The sequence below is a fragment of the Ictidomys tridecemlineatus genome, chromosome 2 (assembly GCF_052094955.1).
Source record: "Ictidomys tridecemlineatus isolate mIctTri1 chromosome 2, mIctTri1.hap1, whole genome shotgun sequence".
NCBI classification, from domain to species: domain Eukaryota; kingdom Metazoa; phylum Chordata; class Mammalia; order Rodentia; family Sciuridae; genus Ictidomys; species Ictidomys tridecemlineatus.
This window is the reverse complement of record NC_135478.1, coordinates 52,694,248-52,716,860: the sequence shown is the minus strand read 5'-3', so window position 1 is coordinate 52,716,860 and position 22,613 is coordinate 52,694,248. Positions and strand designations below refer to the sequence as shown.

At 48.0% G+C, this 22,613-nt stretch overlaps 1 protein-coding gene across 5 annotated transcripts; it reads left to right on the top strand.

Moving 5' to 3' along the window:
* The first annotated feature begins 10,129 nt into the window (after positions 1-10,129).
* Positions 10,130-15,997, top strand: Fezf2 (FEZ family zinc finger 2). 5 transcript variants are annotated; one of them, XM_021733298.3, is made up of 6 exons: positions 10,130-11,302; positions 12,196-12,310; positions 12,669-13,581; positions 13,923-14,057; positions 14,249-14,381; positions 15,329-15,997. In XM_021733298.3, exons 3-6 carry the CDS (start codon positions 12,727-12,729, stop codon positions 15,586-15,588), a joined length of 1,383 nt encoding a protein of 460 aa, XP_021588973.2. In that variant the 5' UTR covers positions 10,130-11,302; positions 12,196-12,310; positions 12,669-12,726; the 3' UTR covers positions 15,589-15,997. The 5 variants fall into 5 exon arrangements, with proteins under 5 accessions (XP_021588973.2, XP_021588972.2, XP_077894694.1 ...); XM_021733297.3 differs by having other exon boundaries at positions 12,177-12,310; XM_078038568.1 differs by having other exon boundaries at positions 12,083-12,310.
* The last annotated feature ends 6,616 nt before the right edge of the window (positions 15,998-22,613 follow it).

Sequence of the window (22,613 nt, the reverse complement as noted above, 5' to 3'; positions counted from 1 at the left end):
TTTGTTTGTTTTTTATGGTACAGGGATTGAACCCAGGGCCACTTAACTACTGAGCCACATCCCCAGCCCTTTGGAGTATTTTATTTAGCAACAGGGTCTCAATGAATTGCTTACAGCCTCACTAAATTGCTGAGCCTGGCTTTGAACTCACGATCCTCCCCCTGCCTCAGCCTCCCGGGCCACTGGGATTACAGGGGTGCTCCACCACACCTAGCTCTTTTTTTTATTCTATAAATTAATAAGTGTTTTTCTCAATATCCAAGGAAAAGTCTGAGAAGATTCCTCCTCTTTGGTTAACATCTAATAGGGAGAACTAAAGTACCAGAGTATGTTTAGGAACTGTAGAGTATAAAAACCCAGTCTGTGAATGACCATCAGAAACTAACAATCAGTTTGAGCTAAATTATTAAGAGTGCATTAGAGGCAAGGTCTGTATTTATTATTACTATTACTATTATTATTATTATTATTATACCAGGGATTGAACCCAGGGATGCTTAACCACTGAGCCTCATCCCCAGCCCGTGCACCACCACCACTTTCAGTCTTTTGATGCCTCAGTAAACCAAGTATACTTGCTGCTCAGGTGGTGGGTGTGACAGCAGGGACGCTGAGCTGAACAAGAGAGGCCCCTACCCTCCAGGAGTTCATAGGCCAGAGGACTTATAAAGCAAAGATTTACCCTCAAAGAAGTGTTTAAGAGAGAAGCACAGCATCCAAAGAAGCAACAAATCCTTAAAATTCTCAACATTGCAGGGATGCTCTCCACAAAACACAGACTGTGGGAAACTCTACAGGTCTGGAGAAAAACTGATTTTTTGAAAGAAGTAAATTGCAAGGGGAAATAAAAGAAAAAAAAATACTGAGGAACCTATAAATTATAGGACATTAATTGGATCACGATTTAAACAAAGGGTTTTTTTTAATTATGATTTTTATAAGAAAATTGGAAATTCAAAGACTCTATTTGATTATGTTAAGGAATTAATGTTAGTGTTTTAGACAATTAATGTTAGTGTTTTAGCTCCTTAATCTACATATAAATGATAAAGTATTATGTTTGGAACTTGCATTAGAATAACATGGGGAGGGAAGATGGGTACCATGGTGCACGCCTGTAATCCCAGCAGCTTGGGAGATTAAGGCAGGAGGATCGTGAGCTCAAAGCCAGCTTCAGCAACTTAGCGAAGCTGTAAGCAACTCAGTGAGACCCTGTCTCTAAATACAATATTTTAAACAGGGGGCTGGGTTGATAGGGTTGTAGCTCAGTGGCAGAGTGCTTGCTTAGCGTGTGTGAGGCACTAGGTTTGATCTCTAGCACCATGTAAAAATAAACAAACTAAACAAAGGCATGTTGTCCATGTACAACTACAGAAAAAAAAAAATTTAAACAGAGGACTGGGGATGTGGCTCAGTGGTTAAGCACCCCTGAGTTCAGTCCCTGGTACAAAAAAGAATAATATGAGGTGGCGGGGCGGGGGGGGGGGATATATTGGATTGTGTATGAATCAGGATTAGCCATGGATGATCTTATTGGGACTGGGTGATGGAATATGGGTTCATTATATTATTCTCTACTTCTCTTTTGTATGTTCAAAATGACTTGTAGTTAAGATTTGGTTGGGTTTTTAATCACTGGATGAGATTCAGCAGAAATCAGAGTAGTAAGGAAAGAATGTGGTTCCCTGAAAGATGGAGCTTTAACAAGGAAATCATCTTTCTCTTGTACTGTAAGTAGAGGCAGGACCTCTGTTCTCCTTTCTAGTACAACTGATTCTTTTTCTAGGCACGGTGAGAGGTTTAGATGGCTCCAGCTGTTCTCAGAGCACTCTTCCCTCCTGGCAGCCAGCTCACATCTGCAAAACATCTGGCCCAGCCCAAACACAGTTGTTTGGGAACCCATGGGAGAGGCACAGATCACCTTGGTTTCTTCCGCTTGAGGCTAGATCTCCAGCTGCAAGTCAGCACCCACGTGTAGGACCTAGGACAGAAGCTCTAGACCTGTGCAAAGTTCGGCCGCCCATTTCTGATGCAGGGTTCTGAGCCAAGGAGAGTAAGGATGCTTCTCAAGGAAATGTTCAAAGCCTAAGGCAGTTGGGAAATATTTGGATGCCAAAAGTGATGTGACACTGGTCTCCTCTTTCTCTGGACTGTTCTCTTTCTGGGACATCCTTTCCCATATGTCTTCCTCTATTCTGTCACCCAGGTCTGCACCATCATTTGTACATTCCAAGTTCTCCACGATTTGGCAACTGAATCTGCCCTGGGCAAGAACACATGGGCAGAAATAGCAATGAGATACCATTTGGGACCTATCAAAAGATTAAAAAAGAAAAAAAAAAAGATTATGCCTAGTGTGTGTAAAAGGTTCTGGGAAAAGAAATTGTCACGTCCTGCTGATTGGAGTGGGGATAAATATGTACCCCCTTTCTGAAGGGCAATTTGTCAGTTGGTGTCTAAGGCTTTAAAAATGTGTGTATCTCTTGCCATAGTGATTCCACTTCTGGGAATTTATCCTACGGGAATTAGCTATGCACAGAAATCATGTGTGAGAATGTTCCTGATGGAGCTATTGCAGAAAAATTATAAACAACCTCACTCTCCAACAGCAAAGGACTATTTAACTCATGTTGAAGACATAGAGTGAAGTACTACAGAGACATTAAAATCATGTCTTATTAGCATACTTAAAGTCCGGGAAAATGTTCATGCTAGATCAAATGAAAAAGCAGACGATAAAGCTGTAAGTCTCATACGATGTCAATCTTGTGAATGCAAAGAAAGAACCTACCTCAATGAATTGTCTGCGATTCCTGGGGAGTAAGATGACGTGCAGTTTTCATTTTATTCTTTGCAATTCTTTCCCAATTTTTTCTTTGGTAATTCTTGTCCCCAAATTTCTTTCCCCCAAATTTCTCCATTGGTTACTTTTTAAATCAGGGGGAAAAATTCTCCATATGTACAAAAACAAAAACAAAATAAGAATTTGGTTTTGAGGGGGTTCTGTGGTTGTTCTGTTATGTTTAGTGTTTTGGAGGTTTTTGTTGGTTGGTTGATTGGTTTGATTCTTGGTTCATTTTGTTTTTTTTTTGTTTGTTTGTTTGTTTGTTTTTTCCCCTCTCCTCTTCCTAAAGGATCACTGTTCTCCTTTATTAGTAATTATTGTAAAAACAGCACATTCTTGCTGAGGGCTTCCATTGACCCATCACCAAGTAATTGCTGTGCATTTTCTCATTTAATCCTCATCACTCTGTGGCCAGATAGGTGTTCATCTCCTGTGAAAGTCAGGCTCCTTGGGCTTTCAGAGAAGTTGATTAACTTGACTGTGGATACACAGCTAACTAATGAATCAGGCTTCTAATTTGATCTGATTCCAGAAAACACTCCCTCAAAGACAACCCTACCAAGCTCAGGGAGGAATTTGATATTGTATCTTTTTTATCTCAAGAAACTCTATGCCCCAGGGATACTCAAATCCAAGCACTCCAGAATTCTATCTCTAGAAAAAGTGCCAGGTGAGCTGAGCACGGTGGTACATACCTATCATTCCCAGTGACTAGGGAGGCTGAGGCAGGAGGATCACAAGTTTGAGGCCAAGTCTGGGCAATTTAGTGAGCCTCTGTCTCAAGAGAAAAATTTAAAAGGGCTGGGGATGTGGTCAAGTGGTAGAGTTGCTTGCCTTGTATGTGCAAAGCTCTAGGTTCAATTCCCAGAAAAAGAAAGAAAGAAAACAAGAAAGCCAGCAACAAGCAGGCCAGGTAAGGAGCTGCCAAAGGGTGAGTCTGCCTGCCCATCACTGGAATGCCCATAGAAACCCACTGCTTATTATTTTGGCCTGGAACTTCTGCCAGAGCATGAAGTTTCTTAAATTTGTAAACTTCACTACCAGAGAATTATTCTATTTGTTTGTTTGTTTTTTACTTTCCCCCCCAACTCCACCACTTGAGAGTTTGTATCACCCTGTGTCCATTACCCAGCCTCCAACACTTGGCACATCAGTTGGTTTATAGAAGGCAGCTCTGCATGACTATTGGCTGCATGGCAGAATGTATATTCCCTAAGGGAAGGAATTGTGTGAACCTTCATAAGGCAGCTAGATTGTACCAAGTGTAGAAAGTTTCACAACAGGTATGCTGGCTAACTAATGTAGGAATCCTTTCGCCTTAGGTCCCACCCCCTCTCAGTTTTTCAGAAGAAAGGATTTATCTTTTGAGTCTATCTGAATTAGGGCATCAGCCCTTCTGCACTCCTTATCCCTGCCTTAATACTTTTTTTAGTTGTAGGTTTTTAGTTATCTGTCTTGAGATGCTGAGGTCAGATTTGCTACTGGAGTCACTGGCGAGTATTTGATTTGGTTTTGTGTTCCAAACCTTTTTTTTCTTTTTTCCTTTTTTTTTTTTTCCTTCTAAAATAAACTTCCCCACTCTCTCCCAGAGCAAAACAGCTAGTTTTGTTAACTGGGTCACTTGCCAGAGAGCCAAGATCCTGTCTTTTTCCCCCCCTGGTCTTGTCAAGGGCTAAGCCCCATTGAGTTGAGGTCTAAGAATTTGCCAAAGCTTTCTATTAATGCCAGACTCTCTCATACCCTGTCCTCCTGCTGTCAACCAGCTCCTTCACCTCTCAAGACAACCAAAAAGACGTGTCTCTGGGAAGTTTGGTGCAGTTCCTAGACCATTCATCTGGAGCCCTAGACCAAGGGCAAGGTACAAGTTTACAACTGCTACCCCTCTGCTCAAGTTGTGGGTGAGGACACTTCAAAAGAACTCCCCCAATTAGACATACTTGAGCCCATTGAAGGTTCCGTTGGAAGTTGGATCAACTGTGCAACTCCAAAGGCAACCACGTTGGAAGTTTGGATACAGGTGGTTTTCTAAAAGTTTGTCTGAGAGATCAATGAATTGCCATGGTTATTGGGTCTATCAAAAGGAAGAAATTAAAGAAGCATTGCTCAAGAGCCAGAAGAGGGGCAGTGTCTCTTTGCAGAGTTGGTGGCTGGGTGCAATTGAACATATTCATGTTGATTATTCATTTATTTAACAGGCACCTTGATATTACAATACATACATAGAAGTGTAAACGAAAAAGTGTATTTAACAAAGTAGTATAACATATACAGAGAGGTATACAAATAAGCATACACAGCTTGATAAACATTCATAAACTAAATCCCAGGTCAGGAAACATATTTTGATCAATGCCCACTATGCCCACACATTCCGCCCCGCCTCGCCGCTATTTTGCCTATTTGAGACTTTTTCAAAAAGGAATCATGTGGTATCAAGTATTTAGATCTGACTACCTTTGCTCAACACTATATTTGTGAGACTCATTCATGACCTTGAGTATAACTGTAGTGAGCTGACCCTTACTGATGTATTTAGCATTTCACTTTTTGAACACACTGCTATTTATTTATGGGTTCCAATCATACTGGCTATTCAATTTCCAATGTAGGCCTATAATGGTCCTGCTATCCACAGTCTAGTACTTGTCTTTTGGTGAACATAGATGCGCATTTCTGCTGGGTATAAACTTGGGAGTGGAATTGCTGGGCTGTAAATAATGGAAATACTCAAACTTGGTAGCTACTGCCAACTCATTTTTCCAAAGTGTCTCAATTTACATTGCACCAGAAGTGTAACCTAGTTGTTTAGATTTGGGTTCTAGGTTTGTAGCATGGTGCTTAGGAGTAACGGCTCTAAAAACCACCTCTTTTAACCAGTTTTATGAGCTTGTGTTTGTTACTAGCCTCTCAGGGCCTCAATGTGAGAATTGACTGCAGTATTTAACTTAATATTCTTCCTGTGTACAATAGTTACAAATAATCATCTGATAATCGCTACCCTAGCTATATCCCCAAAGAGGAAGGATCTGTGTGTGCTAGGGAGGCAAAAACCAGATTCACCCATTCTTGGAAGAGCTCCCCTGCCACATTTTTGTAGTTTTCCATTTGTGTTTACCTAAGTCAAACTTTGAAATTCCCAGGGTGCAGCAACAATCAGAGATCTTTACCCAGGTAAGGAAAAGATGGATTTCAGTTGAAGATGTGTGAGCTCCAGAGTTAGGAGCAATAAAGACCTTTGCCATTTGCATACACACACTGGCAAGTGCTTTCCAAAACTAAGCAAAACGAAGCCGGGTACTCGCTTCAATCGTTCGCAACGTTTGGGGTTCTTCTGCAAAACACCAGGCAATTCTGCTCTGCACTGCCCTGTCAAGTTACAGAAGTTTGGGGGAACCTGAAATCGGTTCATCTCACCCTTGGCCCCTGCTGGTCCCTCCATTTCCCTGCCGGCTTAACGCTAATACCTTTGGGCAGGCTCCACCGCGGAGTTTAACCAGCTGCCAAGTTAAATAACGCAGAGGATCCTAAACCATCTTCCCAGAGAGTCGCAAATCAACGTCTCCCACATACGAAGGGCCCGACACTCACCAAAATGCCTTTTTATGTCATATGTGTATGTATATATAATAGCATTAGAAAAACATAATTGTTCCTTATAAATGATCATTTCCTTTGTGTTCACACCCCAAATCGGGTGCAAGTGGAAAATCCAGGTGCCCTGGTCACCTTCCTTCCTTGTCTGTGCCTGGATAACTGACACGTGAATTGCTTCGCTGGGAGTATTGGATCAGATTCCTAATTGAATGGCATTTCTAGATTGTCGATAGTATATATATACACATACTTGCATGCATATACACGATAGGCATACATATGCATATATACGATATGCATATATATGTTTGTGATTATATATGCATCCAGGGCAGAGAGGAGAGCGCACCAAACTTGCAAGGGTAGAGACTGCAGATCTGCTCTTGTGGGAGACTCCCTCTGGCCTAGGAGCACATACACTGCCCAGATTTCCGAAGACACTGCGAATGTCCTCTGATGTGATCGCGTAGGGTGTTGGGAGGATCCTGGAAATCATGATAGGTTTGTATCATCGCCCCTCCCTGCCCCCGCTCCTGCCCCAGGCTGCAAAGCCGGTGGCCCCTGCTCCAGGGTAAAAACCAGTCTGTGGGTGCATTGAGATTTGCAGACTAGTCCCTGAAAGCAACCAGAACTGCAAAACAGCAGCGGGTACAGTGGGTCAGGCTCTCTGCCACCCTAGCTGCGAGCGGAGCAGCCTCCCAAGAGATGCAAAGGGCTGTGGCTCATCTGTCCTTAGGGGCCCAGGCCTGGGATTGAGTGCTTTCCCGAACCCGGGAATTCTCCGGGCGCTCTGGGCCTCGCTGGGCCAGGATATCTAGGGCTCTTTGTCTCTCGACAGCTCTAATCTTGAGAACAACGCTCAGGGAAGGCGGAGGGCCCTTGTGCCTTGGACAAACCCGCCACGGGCAAGTCTGGTCCAATGTTTTCAATAAAATGCTTCCTGGTGTTGGGGGGGGGGTGGGGAAAGAGGGTCGCAGAAGAATTTGTCTTCAGAAGTTAATCTATTTTCAGTAGCGGTTAAGCGCAAGCACGGCACCAAGTAAATCAGATTTTAAAAGATCCTTAGGAAGGAAGGAAAGGGGTTAAGGAAGGAAAGAGGGAAGCAATACTTAAACCCTAAAGTTTGTTTGGGTTTGGGTTGGCTTTTCCTCACCACCCCAAACAACTCACGGGGAAGAGGGATGGAAGAAGATCAAGTCCACCCCCGTGTGTGTGTGTGTGTGTGTGTGTGTGTGTGTGTGTGTGTGTGTGTGTTTTCCCCAAACTCAGAAGGTGAGTGCACCATCTCCCCCAACCAAAAGCTGACACCCTGGGAAGGTGAGCAAGAGGACGATATTATTAAATCAAATGACAAAATGATAATGGTTGAAAGAATGAAAAGTGTCCCTTGTCATCCAGAACCAAGAGACACAGAATGACATTGCAACATCCTTTTGGAGTGGTCTTTACCTTCCGTGATGCCAGAAGGGGCCCAAATATGTGAGCTTTTGCACAAGAAAGGGATTTTTCCTCTGAGGTTGTCTACACCGCAGGGAGGCATCAGCTAAGTAATTTGTCCTAAAGTGTGAGCGATTTCTGGCATTTGAAAGTATTTTTCTTTCTTTCTTTTTTTTTTTTTTATAAAAAAAGTCATCGTTAACAGTGGCTCGGGTTAGTGACCATAAAATGGCCAGAGAGAAAGGGCGGGAGGAGAAGCTCAGCTCTAGCCGGGCCAGTCATATTTAATATGCTTCTTACAATAGAAGCTTCTGTAAAATCAATAGACAGCCGCCAGCTGTGCTTAATACTGCGATTTCAATTAAAGCCCTGCGAGCTCGGGTCCTTGGGGTTGCGCCCAAATCCCCAATCAGGGGTGTGCGAGTTGTTTGGCCTGAGTGTCGCGTCACAAGGCCACGAATCCCAGAGGTCGAGGCCCAGGTCAGGCCCCACGGAGCCGCAGGCTCTGCAGAGTGGGAAGGGAACAGGCTGCAGAAGGGCCTCAGGCTTAACTCTGGCGTTTTCCTACCGAGGCTGGGTGTTGAAGCCCCAGAGAAGGACAGATGGCGAAGAAGCAAGCGCGACTGGATTTGGATGGGGGCTCTTCCAACCAGGCAGGCCTGCAGCTGAGGCCTAGGCCTGGTGGCCCTGTGCGATGGGCACACCCAGTAGAACTGGGCGGGACCCTACAGGCCTAGGTGTCCATGTTTGGCCCCAGGATGTCTGGGAATACAGGGGAAGAGAGCATACTGCGGCCTAGTAGGTCTCCCTTGGGCTGCGACTACCTACCTCCTGCTCAGGCAACAGACTGTGTCCCTCTCTCCATCCCAGGGCACCAGCACTCCCAAAGTGGACTTATATGCTTATCCTGGTTTGCAGAGAGACTCAAGTTCCAGAAGGTCACCAGAGCCCTGGCCCCCACTTGGTTAGAAAAATCACTGCTTTAAATGACAGGACATCATTAGAGGGGCGGTTCTGGGAAACTTTCAGTCCCTGAAACATCTGCTCAGTCCTGGAGTCTGGTGTAACCTTCCGTGTCAGGTTATCTGAGATCCCTCCCCCACAACATACACACTGAAAATATGTAGGCAGGGAAAAACGTCACCCCCCTAAACCCACAGAACTCCAACTCCCTCAAATTGTGAGATTTTAATTTCTATCATCCCTCTTTTTTAAAAAAAAAAGAAGATAACATTTCAGTCTCAGAAAAGAAAAAAAAATGATGCTTCCTAGGAGAATGGATTTGGAGGGTTGGGGGGACAGCAAGTGGAAATCTCAGCTCTCTCTCCACCATTCACCGCGTTTCCCCAGTCTTCTATTATTCTGCCTGAAATCATCTCGTTTACAGAAAATATTTGTTTGCACTATTAGTTGGTACTGGAGTTAATTACTCAATGTGTTAACGTGAAGTAATATGTATAAAAGTAGGATCAGTGTTTATTGTGTGGGTGAGCTGTTGAGCGGTGCTTGAATAAACTGCAATTAGGGTTAGATAGAGATTAATTAACATGTGAGTGGCAAGGTGTAAAATAGTTTCCAACCCTCCACTTCAATATAATCTGCAGGCGAGGGAAGGAGAAGTTTGTGGAAGCTAATTAAATACTTTCATAAAAGCCAGTGTATTCACCCAACATTTGGAAAGAGAGGCACATTAGGGGCAACTTGTTTTTACCCAAATGTTTTCTTTCTGTGGAGGTAGCACTCATTTGTGATGCCTGGGAGAGAGAGATGGCTTATACAGCCACAAAAAAAAAAGCACTAGAGATGGCAAGGCAGGTTCACGGGAAGCCTTTGGAAGCCTTTCAGCCTGATGGAGCTTTCAAACCAGCAGATCTTTCAGCTGCTGCGGAGATCAACAATTACCCAATTTGGAAAAAGGGTTGGGGTGCGATGCTGGTGGCGAACAGGATCCACAGGAAAGTCGGATAGCAATTCAGGTTTTGTGAGGTTGCGGGTGTGTTGATATTGTTTCAATGTTGGAGTGAGTGGTTGGCTTCCTGTTTGGTGGGAGAGGAGAGGAACCTGGGCTCTTGTGTTCCTATTAACATAGGGAAGGGAGTACACTGGGGCTGAAATTCAGTCTCTCTGAACATGTCCTAAATTAAATGGGCTGTATGGAAATGTTCTCCTCCAGACGGGCAAGCCTCTCTCTAGCTTGGAAATCTGGAATTTGCCGGGGGTGGGGGGGCGGGTGATGTTAAGGGAACAGACTTAAGATTGCTGAATTTAGGGGCAGTTTCTGAGCCTGGCAAAATGAGAACATCAACCTCCTGTAGCCTCCCTCCAAGCCACTTTTCCTCAAAGACCTCTCTTTGTTCCTCCCTTCCCTACCTGTCCATATCTGGTCTGAAATAGCAGACAGAGGAGCTACAACTGGATGGATGGTAGAAGGAAAGAGAAGTTCTACAGGGGAAAAGGGAGTTATTTGCCAGCAGCTAAAACTAGCTTTCCTTGCCCCGTCCCTTGGTGGTTTGGGGGTGGGTGGGTATTTTGCACTGCTGTGGGGCCTGGGATGGGAATGGAACTCAGCCCTTCAAGACCTGTTCCTGAGTGAAGGAAAGGATCTGCCTCCACCAGCACTTTCTCCAGCTCCACATGATCGTGTGTCTTTGGAGATGGAATTCACTATCAAACCCTCAACGCTGTTTGCTCATATTATACCCACCGTAATCCTCTTAAACTGTGGTTGCGGCTACAAAGCTCGTGGTCTTGCAAAAGCCGGCTGGCAAGATATAATTGTCCCGCGAACAAAACCAGCCAAAAGTTTTCAAAAACCCCTGCACCCACCCCTCCTCCTTTCCTAAACCTAATTCTCTCGCTCGCTCTCTTGCTAGCCACCACCCCTCCCCACAAGAACCCTCAGCCTCGACCACTTTTGTTGTCGCCAAGAGCACCCGGCCTGTTGAAAGTGCTGGAGCGTCTTTGAGCAGTTTGTTGTGATACGCAGGTGGAATGGTCTGCAAACAGATGAATTCAGCCCCTCCAAACCAAGCGCGGAGCGCGCTGCTTTTGTGCGCTAGGCACAAAACGCTGAATTCCTCCGAACTTACTTGGGGCCTGTCTAGAAAAGGGCCTTTTCTTCCCTCTGCCTGTACCTCTGGCCACACTAAGTCTCTGCCCGCCCCCCTTCAGGCCCCCTCCCTCTCCCCTCTGATAATCCTTCTCTTTATTTTAGAAAAACACAAAACCCGGTTCCACGCGGTGCTTTAGTGGCTAAAAGTGAAAGAGCTGCCTTGGCAGAATTCAGCTCTATGAATCACTTCGGAAAATTGGTTCGACTGAATGGCCTTAGGAGGAAAAACGTTTTAATAGGATCCAGGGGAGGTTCTGCTGTTTCAATCTGCTCCTTAAACAGGTGGAGATTGGACCTTCTCAATTATACAAACAGTAAGTACCCATCAGCGGGGAGAGCTGCTCTCCGAATCCTCCCCGCACGCAGCCCTAAACCAGCCTCAGAGCCCGGTTTGCCTTGGAAACCCGATCATAAATCAGCAATTCGGATCGATTAGGATCTCAAACAGTCCTCTAGCTCTCAGGGCAGACACCCCCGGCCTCGGGCGGGGAGTCCAGAAAGCCGGAGGCGCACCCGCCCCGCGCAGAGGCCCCGGGGATCCCGGCCTGGCTCTCTCGGACGCTTCGAGGTCGTCCTTAGGCGGCGGGAGCTCTTTCCCGACCTCCGACGACAGCCAAGGCGAGCTCGTTGCTTTTGCATAAATTAATATTTCCCCATTAACAAGTTCCCCCCTCCAAACGCGACGCCCGCGTCCATGCGCCACATCCTAATGAGGTAATTATCATTTGCGCGTGTTCGGGGCTGGCGCCGGCTCCGTGGGTAAATGGCAGTTTATTAGCACGATGCCCAGCTCGGCTGCGGAGGGCTAAGGGATACTTCGGTGACTAGACGGGCACACGGGGGCCCTTTGGGGCAGCGCGTCCGGGACTCCCTGCGTTCCCCGCGTGCCCCCAAACCCGTAGGCCCCCAAAGTTGTGAATCACGCACGGAACTCTGCCTAGGTTTGGGTTTGGGCTCCCCCCCCCTTCCTTCCACCGGCAAAACCATCACGATTCCTTCCCCCTCCCCCCTCCCGTCTCTTCCCTCCTTCCCGATTCGCAAACCGCTCGCACTTTCCCGAGGGGAGCGCGGGCGCCAGTTGCCTCCTTTTAAAGTTTGAGGGGCGGTGGCGGCGGCGGCCGGCAGGCGCGGGGGAACTCAGGGTCCTCTACGGGAGCCGCGCCGCCGCCCATGTCATTCCACTTCAAGTGACTTCATGTGATGTCAGCTGAATGTAAAAGACAGTGATCTCACGCGGAGGGGAAGATGTTTGCCATCAAAATGTGACAGAAGAGACACGCTGCATGGCTCGGAACGCATCTCCTTGGCGGTGGGGGAAAGAGGTAAAAGCGAGGTGGCTCTCCCGGTCCTCTTTAACTTTGCCCCTTCACTGTCCAGCTCCCAGCACGCGTGGCGGAGGCCTGGGTCCAGGGAAGGGCTCAGGGGGGTTAATTTGAGGCTCTTTTCTCTTTTTTCCCCTCTCTCCCTTTCCTTTGTAAACCCTCCCCCTTCCCCCTTTCATAGTCCCAGGGCAGGGGCTGGTGGGTTCCTTGGCGCGCCGGGTTAATGGGCGGTAATTTGGTACCCTTGGGTGCACTTTGTTCTGCCTCTGTTCATTTGAATGCAAATGGGTGACCCGGCCCAACTAGGTGCTTATTAAATTGCGGTTCCCCCCCCCCCCCCGCCTTTTCCGGAATGCAGACTTAGAGGAGAGAGGCTGTGCCCCGGCCCAGCCCGGCTCGGCTCGGCTCCGTGCGCCATGGCCAGCTCGGCTTCCCTGGAGACCATGGTGCCCCCGGCCTGTCCGCGCGCCGGAGCGTCGCCGGCCACCTCCAAGACGCTGGCCTTCTCCATCGAGCGCATCATGGCCAAGACGTCGGAACCCCGCGCGCCCTTTGAGCCCCGGCCTGGGGCACTGGAGGCGGACGGCAGCCAGAGCAAGAAACTGCTCAACCTCTGCTCGCCGCTGCCCTGTATGATCCCCCTCCAGCCCCTAGGCTACGAGGTGCCGTCCAAGACACTGCTCAGTTACTCTGAGCTCTGGAAAAGCAGCCTCCGGGCGGGCGGCGGTGGAGGAGGAGGAGGCGGCGGCGGCGGCGGCGGCGGCGGGGGGGCCCCAGTGTGCGGCGCCAGCGGCTTGTGCAAAACCAACTGTGGCGTGTGCTGCAAGGCCGAGCTGGGCCTTGCACCGTCTGCACTGCCCGCGGGCAGAGTCATCAAGCCGCAGGTCATCAACCAAGCCGTGGGGCTGCCGGCCAGCGGCTCGCTCTACTACTTCAACTACCTGGACTCGACCGCATACCCACCTTCCGAGCTTCTCGGCGGCCACCTTTTCCCTTCTGGCCTCCTCAACGCGCAGGCTCCCACAGCTCTAGCTGCGCATCCCAAGCTCTTTCTGCTGGAGAACGCCAAGCTGGCCGGCCTGGCTGCGGACAAGTTCCCCCATCCAGCTCCCTATCCCCATAAGGAGCGCTTGCCCGCGCCGCTGGAACAGGTGCTGAAGGAGAACTCGGCCCTGACCGCTGAGCGCGGGGTCGTCAAGAGTCACAGCAAGTTACCCGGGGGCTCTGCAGACGGCAAGCCCAAAAACTTCACCTGTGAGGTGTGCGGCAAGGTGAGGCCCAAGGTCCTCTGGGGGCCGGGAGGGGCGACCGGCGAAGGCTGCTTCCCTGGGGCAGCCTTGATCACCCCTTTCTCCAGTTGAGGAGCTCTCCAGTAGCTGCGTACTCAAATTGGGTGCCTGGTTGGGCCTCAGTTTCCTATTCTGTAAAATGGGGATGCCGCTGTCAGCAGTCACACGGTACTTGGTGGAAGCAGACTGGGAAACACTTTGCTAAAGGGCTCTGGTTTCTGAACTGGGGTGTTGGTTGGGGGAGGTTGGCTGTGTGGCCTCCTGGGATTGGTAGCAGGCCCTCTGTGGAACTCGGCACAAAGCCCCCTCTTGTCCTTCCATAGGTGTTTAACGCTCACTATAACCTCACCCGCCACATGCCGGTCCACACCGGTGCCAGACCGTTCGTGTGCAAAGTCTGTGGCAAAGGCTTTCGCCAGGCCAGCACGCTCTGCAGACACAAAATTATCCACACCCAGGTATGTGGCCCCCGGGTCAGGCCTGGCCCGCGCGCAACCTCCCACCCCAAGTCTGAGCGATGGGGATAGGATGGCCAAAGATTTCCCCCTTACCCTTTCGGGGGAAAACCGTGTCCCTTTTGAGGTGTCCGGGAGGTGGCCTCTGCCCGGCGGCGATCTCAGTCTTACTGTGCGCGCGCCCCTCTCCGCAGGAAAAGCCGCATAAATGCAACCAGTGCGGCAAAGCCTTCAACCGCAGCTCTACGCTCAACACGCATATCCGCATCCACGCGGGCTACAAGCCTTTCGTCTGCGAATTTTGTGGCAAAGGCTTTCACCAAAAAGGTAAAGTGCCCAGCGAGGCCCTCTCCCCACCTCACCTCGAGACTTTACTCTGCGGGTTGCGGCCGGTGGGGGGGACGGCAAAGAGGGATCTGGAGATCGGCAGCACAAAAGCCGAAGAGTAGAGCCGAGCGATTCTTTGGAATCGGGTCTTGATGGGTGTAGGTGGAAGCTTTCCGGCCAGGGTTAATAGACCTCCCTGTATTCCAGCCGGATGCACCGGGAGACTCTGAATTTGGGAGGTGGGAAGGAAGGAAGAGGGCAGAAGGGGTAAACGTAGGAAAAGGAGAGAGTAAAGCCTTCCAGAAAGAGATTCCCTTTGTATTCGGCTCTCCCTTTTGAAATGGGAAAAAAAAATATATATATATATATATATATCTAGGGAATATCTGCCTCCTGGGAACAACTTAAGACTTGGGGGGAAACATGTAAGATTCCCAGTTCCCCAGGCCCCGTGTCCTTCTCAGATTTCCCAAGGCACTTTTGGATCTCCAGGTGGTTATTAGGAGACTAGAGGGAGTGACTTTTAAAAAAAATGATAAAGGAAAAAAAGACAGGGCGGGGGGCGAAGGAAGCCTGGGTTCGTGCGAATTTCTTCGAGCGAGGCATCTGCTAGGAGAAGGACACGGTGTGTCTGGGCTGCGAAAGTTTTCCGGCCGGCGGAGCGCGGCAGGAGGGACGCTTCACCGGCCCCTGTGCGGGGCAGGGTAGGGGCTCGGGCCAGCTCCGCAAGACTCAGTGCTTGGTCCTTTTGGGGAGTGCCCCGGGCTTGACGCATACGAAGTTTGACAACTTCTTCACTCGAAGAGGTCGCGCCCGCCTAGCCAAGCGTCGCCTTCTTTGCGCGGGCACCTGAGCCGCCCCCGGGACGCCTTGGGCCCTCTCATTCCACTGCATACCCCTACTTTTTTGTTTTGTTTTGTTTTGTTTTTGTTTTTGGTCTCCTGTAGGGAACTACAAGAACCACAAGCTGACCCACAGCGGCGAGAAACAGTACAAATGCACCATCTGCAACAAGGCCTTCCACCAGGTCTACAATCTGACCTTCCACATGCACACCCACAATGACAAGAAGCCTTTCACGTGCACCACTTGCGGCAAAGGTTTTTGCAGAAACTTTGACTTAAAGAAACACGTGCGCAAACTCCACGACAGCGTGGGCCCCACCGCCCCCTCCGCAAAGGACCTGACTAGGACAGTGCAGAGCTGAGAGCTACTGCCTTGTCCTCCCTTCCTGCCCTGTACCACCCCAAAAACAGATCACACGTATAAACTTATTTCTAAAATTAAAAGGAAAAAAAAAAAAACTATAGCAGAGAGGCTAATATCTATTTATCAAAACCAGCATATTTTTGGAAAGTTAAACGTTTCCTCGATGACTGGCAGCAAACGCGTGGCTCCCACCTTTGTATATTCAGGAAATTTATTTAAATCCAGTGCGCCGAAACGTATTTAATTCCAGGCCTCGGCTTCTCCTCGGGCAGCAGGTTTTTAACCTCAGCCTGTCACCGTGAGCGCCCCAGAAGAGCTCGGCGTTCCCAGCCATCTTTATACAGCCATGTAATTTCTCCTGTACAAGCGAACACGGAATATATACACATGTGACTCAATAAACAGAATCATTAGTGCGCGTTTTCTTTCCCCCATCCCCTCCTCGAAAGGTGAACTCAGCAACTCCAAAGAACGAATTCGAAATAGACGTTTGTAACCTTTCCCTGCCCCAATACGACTTCCTTTGGAGCACTTGGGCCCAAGGTGAGGCCCAACTGGTGTTCTTGCGGCGCTTGTGTACCAAAGCACCCAGAAGCAAGGGCAAAAAGGCCTACATCCGCCTCCAGGAGGTGCCAAGTTTTTATTTGGTGACTGGTCAGACGCTTGGGATTCTGGGTGTTTCTTTAATTGGGTGAGAAAAATATTTAAAGGGTTAAAGTGACTGAATTTAGGGAGCAGCTTCTGGGTGCTCCAGTAAAAAGCGGCGCGCAGTGTAAGGGTTAAAGGCCAGGACACTGCCTCACTGTGGTGCTTCTAGGCACGTCCCTTCCTGTAGGTAATTTAAGGAAGGTAATCACTGCTCCCAGCCTCCCCTGGCGGCTAGAGCTGGAGAATAAGGGATGCGAGAGCTTCCGGGCTCCCTAGCCTGCGCGCTGGGGCTGGGGTTGGCTTCCCGGTGCCGTGCGCCCTGCCGCGGGAGGGCGCGCCCGGGCTCCCCAAGCTCGCCGCTGCCGCCTCCTGGGTCCCGATTACTGCGCAGTTAGCCCATTTCCTGAATAGCTATCTCCGCGGCCGAGCACGCTGATGAAATGATCTCACGCTTGCTTTCTAAGTAATGACCCAAATTAAGAGAGAAAACAGAGACCCTTCAAACAGCATTACATTAATCATCTAATCATTCCCAGGAGGGGGCCGGCCGCCGCTGCCCCGTTTGATCCGAATCTGGATAATCAAGAGCTCGGATTACTGGCGCGTCGCGCCGGGCCTGCCCTCCACCCTCCCCACACACTTTTAATATCCGCGCCGCGATTCAGCCCACGTCTTCTGGAACAATGTTACCCAGCGCCGGCAAGAAATGCGGCACTGGGCCCGGGAGTGTGCTTCCACGCAGCCTCCCCATTGAGGGGGCGAGGACAGCTGGGCGCTGACCCCACGCGGATTTCCACTGCGGGGGCACCTATTTGGAGGGAAAGATGGTTAATGCAAAGGGCCACCCCCCCACACCAAGTATCTCTGAAAGTGACTTGAGTGTTGGTGAGAGCCCAATGCGTGGTACACAGTAGGTGCTCAGTGTTGAGAGCTCCAGTGGCTTCAACGAGCGAAAAAACCTCCTGTCCCGAGCACTGGTTCCCAGCCAGGAACCTGATCCATTCTCTCGGTTGTTGACAATAACCCGTAAGCTGGCGCTGATTATTCCCACTTTACGGTCGAAGAAATTGAGGCAGAGATCATCTAAACGAGACACACAGAGTCACCGGGCTAGGTAGGAAGGATTCAAACTCGAGCTTCTAGGAGACCAACGCTGCCTTGAGTCCTAATTGGTGGAGGAGGAATCTGGGGATTGGGGTTCCAGGGAATGACGCTCCAGGGCAGGGTAGAAGATCCGTCCTGGTCTCAGCGGACGGTTCTGTCCCCGGCCCCCGCCCATTTCGAAGACCCATTGCGCAGGGAAGGAGAATTGTCGATTTTGTTTGCACAGAGGACGGCGACAGCTTCCTCAGGCTGTCGCAGGGGTATTTTTAGTACCTCCGATTCAGAAATAGGAACGCGTACATTAGAATTCCATTTCCTGAAAGGAGAGCGTCCTCGTTTTTTTTTTTTTTTTTTTTTGTATTTCTCTCCTCCCTCCCCCCACCCCAAGTCTGGGAAAACGCAGCCAGGGGAGGGGGGACGAGGAAACCAGGGGGATTTTAAATGTTATCTCGTTCTGGCTACAGTTTGTTGAGGGGAGATTGGGACCCAAAGAAATATGCAGATTTTAAAACTCCCAAATCTCGGTGCATGCTATAAACCTCAGGAAACCCCAGCATGGGCAGACGAGGAGGACTTGGCGACTTACTTTCGGATGTGGTCGTCTTACTTTCCCCAAGCATTACCCGTGCAGATTGCGTGGGGTTTAGGGAGTCAGCTCTATCACTTGTTGTCGTACAATGTTTTATTAGCCTTAACTGACATTCCCACAGCCCCCTAAGTTCTGGGACATCTTGAGTACTCTGATAGTCAACCAAAATCCTTTCCATTCTCTGGAGCTGGTCCTTTTGAAATGACTTCTGGAGATCGGAGGACATCAAGCCCACCTCCTTAAATAGCTCCAGAACTTTGGGCAAAGCAGACACCAGGATTTCGAATGCAAAGGGAGAAGTTGGCCTGCACATGAAAATCATGGTCAAGTTCTTCTCTTTAAGAAGAAAAAGATAAATAAAGAAGCCGGAGCATGCCAGTCAGAGAGATAACTTTCTAACCCGTCAAGTGAGAGAACTTTCTTTGAGAGAGTCTTCCTTCTGTAATAAGTTTCTACAGGAGAGAAACTAAAAGGGTCAGCCATCTCCTAAGGAAGAGAGAATTGTTTCCAGATTGGCAGTTCTGAAGAGGGGTGGGGATTGTTTCCTTGTAAAGGAGGCAGCAAATAAGATAAAACTCGTAGGTGTCTTAGGAGGTATTTCTCTCTTGGACTGCTCATCTCTGCAGTCTGGAAGACTTACTGTGGCTCAGGGGTATACCTGCTCAGAGTTCCTTGCACCCTCCAATCTCCTTGAGGTTGTTCCCTTGTAACTTGATTGCTTCTTAACCTTCACACCAGCTTCTGTCAATCGCTCTCACCTGAGAAGGTGTTATTTCACATCTGACTGTAATTGTAGATAAACAGAATATTTCTGCATCTATAAGGCTTAGCTCTGCTTTCCATGGGTTTGAAGTCACTCCCGGATTTGAACGTGTGGATTCCCTTCTGGTATGGGGTGCAGGAAAGGATTCCTTCACCTGAAAAGCCTTGCAGGGGAGAGAAGGAACCTTGTGCCTGAATTACTACACACCTTTCACTGCCAGCACCAGTTCTGAAGCCAATGCTAAGCCTCTTCAATAACAATCTAAGCTGGGATTCTTCTTAGTTATTCACTATGCATCGGAATTAATGGGTGAAAGGCTGTGTTTTCTGATTTTTTCCCTTTCTTAATATTAAACTGTTTGCATGACTTGTAGCTTACAATACTAATAAATGACTTAAACAAGGTAGTCATCAGCTGCATATTAATATTCTAACCTTGATTAAATTGAAGAGGCCACCCTGAAAAAAAATATTTAAAAAAAATCTAGTTGCGGGGGAGGGGAATCCTGTCACAGACACAAAAAAGACTCCAATTATCTTTTCCCCTACAAGATGTTTGTTCTGTCCATGACTGCTCACACTTCAGCAATCTTGCCAGCAAGACTCAAAAAAAAAAAAAAAAAAAAGCCTCTTCCAAAGCCACAGCCTTGTACATAACAGATTGTACAATCCCATTGCCTTAGGCGGGTTAGAGGTTCCTCTCTGCAAAGAGCGAAACGGAGAAGTTGCCAGATCCAGACACATTTTGGGGGGTACCGCGACCCGACCGTTCTTGCCTTGGCTGCAGAGGTGGGTCTTCAAGCCCCTCCCGCCGCCCCCTCCCTCCCCATTTTGCTGTTTGGCTCAGGAGAAGGTAGGGGGTGGCCTGAGTCAGGCTGCAAGTTACTGAAGAAGGCGTGTCCAGGTGTGCAGGTGGTGAATGGGCTCGGGGAGGGAAAGGGATGGGACGAAGTGTGTGTGGGGGGGTGCTGCCAAAGAGGGGACAGGAGTCTTAAGAAAACGCTGGGAAATAAACAACCTCAAGGCAGCTGCGTTGCCCTTTTCCCTGCACTTGCCTCTCAAACGTCTGAGCAACCGGTTTGCTCCTAGAAACATGTTAATTGCCAACGGAGCTCATTAAGGCATGCACATGCAAAACACAGCAAGAAAGATTAAATGGACAAAAGCGCAATAATGAACTGTCAACAATCGGGCCCATCTACGAGACCAGGATCACTCAAGAATGAGGCATTTAGAGGCAACAAAGGATTGTCTGGGACAGGAAGAAAAGACGACCTAGACTTTTGTTTAGTCAACACAATTGATTACAAATGAGAGATTAACAGGATAGCTTCAGATTTTTTTTTTTAAAAAAAAGAGGCAGAAAAGAAAAGTCCAATTAAGTCCACCGAATGTTAACTACATTGCGTTCCATGCCTAGCCCCAAAGAAATTCTCATTAAACCATCCCTGGCGATCCCTTTTGGAAAGTAATTTGTCTCCCTGATGGAGCAGAGAAAGAGAATCGTGTAAAAGAAAGCGTTAGTTCTTGGCACAATGAGCTTAGGAGACACACTGGAAAGAGCCAAAGGGGGAGTTAATGAGCATCTGACAAACTGCTTGGATTCAGGCCTAGAGAACAGCGATGAAAAGATGAAATTGGCCAACAACTATTCTTTATATCAAACATAAAAAGGCCAATCTGAAATGGGGCTGCTCAAAACTGGTTGAAAGTACATAGCTCAAGAAAAGGAGCCGCGGCCAGGCCCCTTGGTGGACAGTGGACAGACAGTGTGAAGAACTCAACAGGCCAAGAGTTAGGAAAGAAGCCAGGAAATGAGCTCTCCAGCGTAGAGCAAGCTCCCGTCGTGGGGGGGGGGGGGACCTCTGGAGGTGCTGATTTGAAGTTCTTGCTTCGCCCCCCCCTCCCCCACCCACCCTCTGGATGTTTCTTTCATAAGTTAAAAATCTATCAGGCCAGCACTGGAGGGTTTCCCCTCCAAAAGTTCTGGTCTCTGGTAATTAGCCGTTGCCATGTGCCAAACCATCCCTTCTCTTCTAGACCCCTTGGCCCCAGGGGACACCCTGTGCTATCAGCACACACTCAGGTGGTTCTCTGTTCTCCTTTCTCCTAATGACCATTCACAGTTTTGACCCTCAAGTGGTTGGCTTCCTAATCCTGCATGAAGCACAGGTGGCCAGGAAATGAGGACATTGGTGGCACTTGGGTTTGTGGAACCAGGCATCATGGATTTAAATTATTTCTCATAATTGTGCATCTGGGTGAAGAATAGCTTTATTTTAATGTCTCCTTTTTGACCAAAGTAGGCCAAGGGTGTATGTCCATGTGAGACACATTATACTTTAATTAAACCTAAGCATCCAGGTGTTCCAAAGTCAGAAGCATTTGAGGTTCTTCTTTTTAAATGTTATTATATTTTTAGATTTATTTATTGTTATGTGGCACTGAGGATCAAATTCAGTGCCTCGCACATCTAGGCAAGCGCTCTACCACTGAGCTATAAATGCAGCCCCAGCAGCCCCAGTGTTTGAGGTTCTTTTACCAACCCTGTTGAGAAGAGCCAGGTAAACAGAATTCAGAGGTGAGATGAGTGTTCAAGGTGAGTCTCCTAGCTAAGTAATCCAGAATAAAGCCTGTGATTCTTTTCCTTGTGTGCCCCGCATTGGTTCTGTCCCCATGGGGAAGATACTGGGAATTGAACGCAGGGGTGCTGTACTACTGAGCTACACCCTCAGCCCTTCTAATTTTAATTTTTAATTTTTAAAAAAAATTTTATTGGTATGGAGATTGAACCCGGACACACTTTATCACTGAGCCACATCCCCAGCCCTTTTTTTTTTTAGTTTTTAAGACAAAGTCTCAGTAAGTTTCTGGGGCTCACCTTAAACTTGTGATCCTCCTGCCTCAGCCTCAGTCATTGGGATTATAGGCATGTGCCACTGTGCCCAGGTGAGTGCTAAGCCTGTGTTTTCTTTCTTTTTTTGCCTGTGTTTTCTTAATGCCTTTATCTATCCATCCCATCTTTGAGGTGGGAAGGATGGCATTGCAGGTACTAGAGTATAGCATTTGTATCTTGATTCCAGGTTTTGTATTTTTACTCTCAAATACTTGGTAGCAGTTGTCACATTTCTGAGGGCTTGGCTTACACTCCAGGCTTTGCTCATGCTTCGTGGAAAAAAAGAAAAAAATATATATTGGTGTCTAGAAGTAAGGAAGGGGAAGAAGTCTACCAATTCAAAATAAAAACAGTCATCTAAGATTAAGGACCAGTTCTGGCTTTCAAAGCACGGAGGTGTGATAGAATCTAGAAGGCATGTGTCAGGAAAGGGTGAAGAAAAGGAACGATTCCGTTGGAGGGAGACCAGAGTCTGATATATATATATTTGGTTCTTTCTCAAAGGATCGTGTCTAAACCATAAGACCTGACCTATTCATTATTGTTCCCCTCATTAAGTCTTCTTCAGCCCTGAGTCTTATTTGCAGTTCTTTCTCCTCAGAGTTTTAGTGTCCCCAAAGTGGCTGGTGGTGAATTACCTAGGGAGCATAATAAATGATCTATAAGAATAAAGGAAACTATGTAGTTTGGATCCTGAGATCTGATCCCAGAGCAGCTGAGTTCAAATCCTGTTGCGTCACTTACCCAGAAAAATCACTCTTCTGTTTCCTTGTCTGCAAAATGAGGTTCTTAAGAACACCTCGCTCCCAGGGCAATAGTGAAGATGAAATAAGTCAACATTTATCACTGGAGTCTTAGAATAGCAGCTGGCTCCTGCATGCCTCAGCACACCAGATTGGTATCAGTAAAACTTTAATGGAACACTTTATAAAGAAACCACCTATATTATCTTGTTCATTACTGTTTATATATGAATTGGGTAGGTCCCTTAGTCCCATTTTTATCATTTTTTTTTCTTGCTGAG

Coding starts and splice junctions, on each gene's coding strand:
- Fezf2 (XM_021733298.3), top strand. CDS start 12,727: ATGGCCAGCTCGGCTTCCCTGGAGACCATGGTGCCCCCGGCCTGTCCG. Junction 13,582..13,922: donor CCTGTGAGGTGTGCGGCAAG/GTGAGGCCCAAG, acceptor GTCCTTCCATAG/GTGTTTAACGCTCACTATAA. Junction 14,058..14,248: donor ACAAAATTATCCACACCCAG/GTATGTGGCCCC, acceptor CCCTCTCCGCAG/GAAAAGCCGCATAAATGCAA.